Raw genomic sequence first — 7,003 nt, 5'->3', positions numbered from 1 at the left:
CCCCACCGCAGCCTTCCCCGGGGACCCCATCCCCTCCCTGCCTCCTCGGGGGGGCCGAGCCCCCCCAGGGCCGGGGTCGCCGCGTCCCCCGGCTGCCGGGGCGAGCCCGGGGCAGAGCTGCGGAGCCGAAGAAGCCGCCGCAGCCCCCGCCCTGCCCGGCTCCCCCCAGGCCAGGGGCTGGGCTCTCCTAGCTCCCCGCCGGGCGAGGCAGCGCCGGCCACCTCCCCTTCTGCTCTTCCTCCTCCTCCTCCTCCTCCTCCTCCTCCTCCTCCTTGCCTTCCTACTTCTGTCACCGGCTCCTCTCCGGCTCTGCCGCTGCCCCCCGACCCGCCGGGGCTGCGGATACCCCGGTCCCCCCACCCCCATAGAGCCGCCCTGCCCCGCTGCCCCCTCCCCGTCCCCGTCCCCGTCCCCAGCGCCGCCGCCGCCGCTCGCACAAGATGGCGGGGACCGTGGCCGAGCGGGACGCGCTGGTGAGTGCCAACGGGGCTGGGGGGGACGGGACGGGGCTCAGGGGGGAGCCGGGGGGAGCCGCAGCCCCTCACGGCCGCCACCTGCGGCGGGGAGCCTCGGGGGGGGCCGCCCGCTGCTGCCCCTGCTGCTGCTGCTGCCGCCGGGGGTGAGCACCTGCGGCCGGGAGGGGCCTCAGCGCTCTCGTTTCTACCTGCAGAAAATAGAGGACGGGCATTTAAACAACTCCCTGGGATCCCCGGTGCAAGCTGATGTGTACTTCCCTCGCCTGGTAAATCGCCTTTTTTCGGTTTAGATTTGTTCTGATTTTTACCCTTCTTCGCATCCCCCCCCCCCCCCCCCCCAATCCCCCCGGCTGTACAACCGGGGCCGATGCCGAGTGACCCCCGCCGCCACTGTCCTTTCCAGATCGTCCCCTTCTGTGGACACATCAAAGGAGGAATGAGGCCGGGAAAGAAGATCTTGGTCATGGGCATAGTGGACCTCAACCCCGAAAGGTAAAAACCCTGCGAGCCCGGGCAGGGGGCGAGGAGGGGAGGAGGGACCCCCCCCAGTCCCCCCTTTTCTACAGAGGAATTATTTTTATCATCTTAAATATAGCGTGCTGGTTCCTCCTTTGACCCATAGAGGGGGCATTTCTGTACGGGATCCTGTTTCCCACGATTTCACTTGGAGTAAAGGAGGACTCGCCTCGGATCATATATAGGCTTATCTATGCAACTCACGCACCTATATGTGTGCCATATCCATGTCCTTGTCCCTGCTGAGCTTTCGAGGCATTCCCCGGATGAGCTGAGCTGTCACCCCCCCCATGCTGCTACGCTGCTGACGGTTTTGATAAGCTGAGAAATCAGCCCGGCTGCATTTGGGGTTTATCTGCTTGTTTTCTGGCTGAATGAGAGCAGTTCTGTTTGTCTTGCAGCTTTGGCATCAGCCTGACTTGTGGGGAGTCGGAAGATCCTCCTGCGGATGTAGCCATCGAACTGAAAGCTGTATTCACAGACAGACAGTTTGTCAGAAACTCGTGCGTGGCTGGAGAATGGGGGGAAGAGCAGTCATCTATTCCCTACTTTCCCTTTATACCGGACCAGCCTTTTAGGGTGAGTACTACGATCGCAGCGGCACGCACCGTCTCCGATAAAGTGTAATTTGAGCGGCATTGCAGCAGGACGCGACTTGCCTCTCGTGAAATCTCAGGGTAGTCTTTGGCTTGTCTTTGTAATCTCACTTGCCTCTGGCTGAGACGCCGCTGGCCGGGTTGCTCATATTGATCAGGAGTTGTGCAGAGCCCGCTTCTGCAGCCGCTTGCATCTGCAGGCAGTTCCGATGGGGCTATAAACACATCACGGGGTGTTATGACAAGTCGGAGGTTGTAATGCCGTGTGATGAAGCGCACTTCCTGAGCTTAGTTTTATAGCTATAAATTAAAAAGTACCTCTATGTTATTACTGCATTTCAAGTTATTACTGGAGAATGTAAATACTCTGTGGGACTGCCGTGTGTTTTGATGGTTTCTATAATGGACGTAGTGTTTGCAGTTTAGCGCAGCTAATGAGGATCGTGTTCATCCTTTTTCTCTGGGGATGTTACACTGAGGTTGGCTGTAGCCCTTTGTGTTAGCAGATTAAATAGCTAAGCAATGGAGGTATTCTTTTCTGAACCTTGGGATTAAATCTCCTGGCAAATTTAAGCTGGTAGTCACTTGAAAACGGTGTGTATGGAAATCCTGCGGTGCGAGGGATGGACTGGGTTGACCTAGAAGCAGATTCCCATCTGTAGTGTTTATGGTTATGTGAAGCTGTCTTTGCTAATCAGGACTAACAAAGTATGCAGCTGCAGAGGGCTTCTTCTCTCGCAGCGGTTTGGCTACATTGAGAAAAAAGGCTGCACGCCTTCTCCATGCGGCTGACCCAGAAAAGCCCTCCTCCTCCCCGCCCCTCTTATGAAACCTTGCCGCCCCTCTGCTAAATGCCAGCGCTCTGACCAGCTGCCAAACTCTCTTAATCCATCTTGCCCCCAAGATAATCTCCCCCAACCCCAAAAGCTCAGTCTCCCCAGATGCTTGGGCTTCGAGAGGGTGTTGATGACTGGCTTTGCTGTGGATGGGTTGCGTTCTACTTGCTTCTGCAAACTCTCCTGTCTGAACTGGCAACACCCTTTGGCGCACGTGGGAAATGCACTTGAAAGGGCTTGGAGGCTTGGTCTTGCTCTGGCTGCGAGGGTTACGCTACCTGCTGCCATGGGTGGTGGCTGGGCCCTCCAACAAGCAAGACAAATTATCCAGAGCATGTTTTGTGGCTGTCCCACTAATGACAGCTAACATCAGAGGACAGCGATATTGCACGTTTAGTGTGAGATACTGCAGGAGGGGAGTTGTTCTTTTTTTTTTTCTTTTTTTCCCAAATGCATAAACAGAATTTAGACTCCCAGATGACTTTGCACCTTTGATGGTCTCCCTCTCAATGAATAAATTAAACAGGACTATTAAGTGTTCTTGACAATTACTTGTGATCCAGTTCAATTATCGTTCTGGCGTGGCCCAGGGTGATCTGTAAAAATGGATCGTAAGCAGTGTTGAGGCTAACCATATCTTTTACATAACAAGGCCTAAGGCTGGATGCACCTGCTACAGTGACACAAGAGCTACGCAGCAGCACAGGCTCTTCCCTGTTACGTGGTGCACTACCAGGTCCCCATGGGGCAGTGTTTTTTTGGACAGTCCACTGCCACTTCTTCCAGTGTGATTTGCCCTCAATCAGTCGGGCTAATCAGGCTTGGTCAGTTTATCATTGGCCCCCGTTCTCATTTTTATTTGTTGTAATATTTCTGCCTGAAAGTTGCACTTCATTCCAGACTACCAGCCTCTAGAAACGACTGAGGATTTACACATGACTTCCCTGCAGATTTTCTTCCCTTAGCCTGTCCAGAGCTGGAGGTCTCCAAGGGCCTGTACAACAAATGCACATTTTACGCCTTCACATCTCAGCCTCCTGGCAGGCAGCTCCACCAAAGCTTAACTGTAAGACATCCTCTCAAGCCGCCCCCAATATCAGGAATCTCCGGATCTGTCCGAAATGGGTGGTCCAGCGCCAGTCTTTGTGGCTTTTCCAGAGCATTTCTCCAGGGCTGTAGGAGGAGAGCTGTGTCCTTCCCTGGTCTGGTTTGTGCCTTGTGTGAACTGTCTGGCTGAATTCAAGCCATCGTGCGTCTCCCTCATTGCAGCCCCTAGTCCAACAGGCAGTCCTAGGCTGTGTGCAGCCACCATGGTGAAGGCTTTTTAGTTGCGCAGCAGCTGTGTGAGTATGTGCAGTTCTAGCGTGTGGGAGGGGAGGGCAAACTTATCCCTCCTCTCATGTTCGCTCCCTTCCAGTGAATTAACGGAAGTGTGGAAGGCATTGCAGAGGGAACTGCCCCCTCATTCTGTAGGAAAAAAAGAATTCTGTAGCAAGGAGTGCAAGATTTGGGTTGGAGATACAGTTTTTTCCCCCTGTAATTAGCAGTTTGGATCTGTTTCCGGCATTCTTCTAAGAGGCAAAACATCCGTGATGCCCACAGGACTGTAATCTGCAGAGCGGTGGGACTGGGTTCCAGGGTCCTCCCCTCCGGGACAGTGTGAGACTGGATTAACGCTCCTGTGAAGCATGAGCAGATCCATGGTAGCGTGACTGGGGTCAGGGGGGCAAGTTGGTCTCAGGCCTCTCATTGCACAGCATGTAAGTAGCAAGATATGTAACCATACCAACACTACTTAAAGGCTAATCCGGAGCTTTTTGTGTCCTGTGAAATAACTTCCCAGTTACGTTGTGAACATGGTTCATTGTTTTATTTTTTTCAGGTTGAGATACTTTGTGAGCATCCCCGTTTTAGGATATTTGTGGATGGACATCAGCTCTTTGATTTTTACCACCGTATTGAAACACTGTCAGCAATTGACACAATAAAGATAAATGGAGATCTTCAGCTTACAAAACTTGGCTGAACTTGTTAGAACTGTAGATTCCAAACCGGCTCAGGTGCCATCGTCCATTTGGAGAAGTGACAGCCGGCTCTGGACACAACTATAGTAGGAAGGCTGCCCCGTTCCTTTTCCATGTGCAGTTCTTCACTCCTGTGCTGACGAACTGGGCTGTTGTTTATCCTAACGAAGAACATTGTTGGTTAATAGACATTGAGACATTTTTTCTTGGATCAAAATAGCCCACCTGTGCTGGATAATCAAATTGGAATGGATTCAGAAAGACTTGCAGTCTCGTTTCAAATCTCACAGAAAGGCAATTTCTGAAACGCTGTACTAAAACCGGTTACTGAACAGCAGTGACAACAACGACGAAAAGTTTTTCTTTTGCAAATATTGTTTCTGCACTGAAGTGGAGTAGTGTAGCACAACGCAGGGCCACATGCTGACGTCCTTACCCAGGGCCTGAGCCTGGTTCCACGGAAATCAATGGCAGATCTCCTATTCACTTTACTGGGGTACAATCAAACTGCTTAGTCCTTAGTCAAGCACAACTCCCATTGATTTCTGTGGGATTTTTGCACACACCTGGGGGTGAGATCTTCTGCTGGTGTTAATCAGCTAACCTCCATGGCCTGGGATGGAATTCTGCTGATTGCTGCCAGCTGCTGATTTGGTCCAAGGACTGTGCAAAAACTGAATGAGGGTGTCAGGACACAAGCCTGTATATTTTAGTCAGGGTATTTGCATAGAATGTAGATTGTTACAAGTTTTTGCACAATGTACTGTTAATACAATTTTTAAAGCTTATCTGTAGTTTATTTATTTATAATCATTGTATGTATTGGTAAAAATGAACAATCTTACTGATCGTTAAGAACAGCAAAATGTAAACATTTTGAATGTACAAAATGTCTTAGGTTCTTTGGGCAAACTCTACGTATTATTCTTGAAAAATCATGTTTCCTATTGAATGTTTAGTTACATTTTAATGGAGCCCTCTAGGCCCTGGGAAAACGCGGGCATGGTAGTTGGTGGGGGGAGCTCTGCATATTCACTAAAAACTGTTTTTCAGGGCTTACTAACTTTGCTGCACAGGATAGGTTTGAGTTAAAGTCGATCTGTTTTTAAAATTTAAACAACCGATTTGTAGTTTTAGCTGTGCTTTTATAACTTGAGAAGAAGTTACATTTGGCAGTCTCTTAGTTCAGCAAGAGAACCAGCCTCTTTCCAGGGGAGATGGGAGATTTTTTGCACTCGTTTAAGAACATATTCGGCCTTTGATATGACAATTAAAACTTGTCTAGACAGCCAAGTTATTAATGCTTGAAAATCAGCTACTGCACATGAATAACTTTTCAAGTAGCTTTTTAAATAGTAGGTATAGCTGTATAAACACAGTCATTGCGCTACACTATAAATGAACACAACCACTTTTCTTGACGTCTTTAGGACTAAATACACTTTTTCCTTGGCTGCTCACAGTAGACTATAGCAGGTCTTTCTGAGTAGTTATAATCATGATATAAACATATATTTAGGCAATTTTGAAAACATGTAATATAGGGACACAGAATACAAAAACATCCTTTGTAGCACTGTATTTAAAAAAAAAAAAGAGAGAAAAAAAAATCTCACAAACAGAACTATATGAAACTTGCAATAAAGAAGGGTTTTAAGGCAACCAGAACTGGAATATCCAAAGTGAAGGGTAGAATGCCAGTTGCAAAGCCTCATTTTGCGCTAATTTGGCCTGCAGTTAAGAAGCCTTAGACTGCAAGCTGAAATTCCAACTGTGGCTCTAGTCCAAAGCCTGTTGAGGTCAATCAGAGTCCTCCGAGCACAAAGGCATAGAAGCCTGATTCTTACTTCATGCAAGTGCAAATCTCTTTGTAAAGCCAGGGGGACATTGCTGGTGTGAATGAGTTAAGAATCAGGCTGCCACCTAAAAAACGAGAGTTAAAAATTGAAATTTTAGCCTTAACATTGAAGTCTCCTGACTTTGTTTCCAAATTAAGCGAGAACCTATTGTTTTCCAGATGATCTTTTTATCTGGTGTGTGACTTTTAAGTTGTGCATCAGATTCTGTTTGTACTCCAGATTGAACCTTGATATGAAATGTTCCTGTCTTGCTCTGTTTTTACTCTTTTACATGATTCATGATGACTGTGTCATTTTCCATTGTATAAAGAATGCTGACAGTGTTTTGGTACAAAATATATTCTTAAAAATAATGATAATAAAAATCCAAGGGAAAGGTGCTTCTACATGAGCTGTTTGGATTTTTCTCCAGCTTTGACATGGTTTGCAGTTCCAAAGCAGATGCAGGCAGAAGATGAATTCTGTTTGGAGAGATGTTTAGTGCCGACCGTGCCTATTGCTGTCTCCAGCTGTATAGGTAAAGCCAGGTTTCCTGATGCGGTGATGTTGCCTGAGGCTGTCCTGCTAGTTCAGAGGGCCAAAAAGTAAGAGGCTGGAGAGATTTGCACCATGACCCTGCTGTAGCACAAAACCAAAAGAGATCTTCCTGACAGCACAAAGCCAATAGAGATTCTGCCTCCATGCCTTTACTGTAGC

General features: G+C 48.6%; 1 protein-coding gene across 1 annotated transcript; it reads left to right on the top strand.

The window, feature by feature from the left end:
• Positions 1–279: 279 nt before the first annotated feature.
• On the top strand, positions 280–6,693 carry LGALSL (galectin like). The gene is made up of 5 exons (XM_083832054.1): positions 280–473; positions 671–742; positions 880–968; positions 1,394–1,571; positions 4,307–6,693. The coding sequence occupies exons 1-5, from the start codon at positions 441–443 to the stop codon at positions 4,448–4,450; spliced, it is 516 nt and encodes a 171-aa protein (XP_083688180.1). The 5' UTR covers positions 280–440; the 3' UTR covers positions 4,451–6,693.
• Positions 6,694–7,003: the final 310 nt, after the last annotated feature.

The sequence above is a fragment of the Anser anser genome (assembly GCF_964211835.1).
Source record: "Anser anser genome assembly, chromosome: 3".
NCBI lineage: Eukaryota > Metazoa > Chordata > Aves > Anseriformes > Anatidae > Anser > Anser anser.
This window is presented reverse-complemented; position numbering and strand designations above follow the sequence as displayed.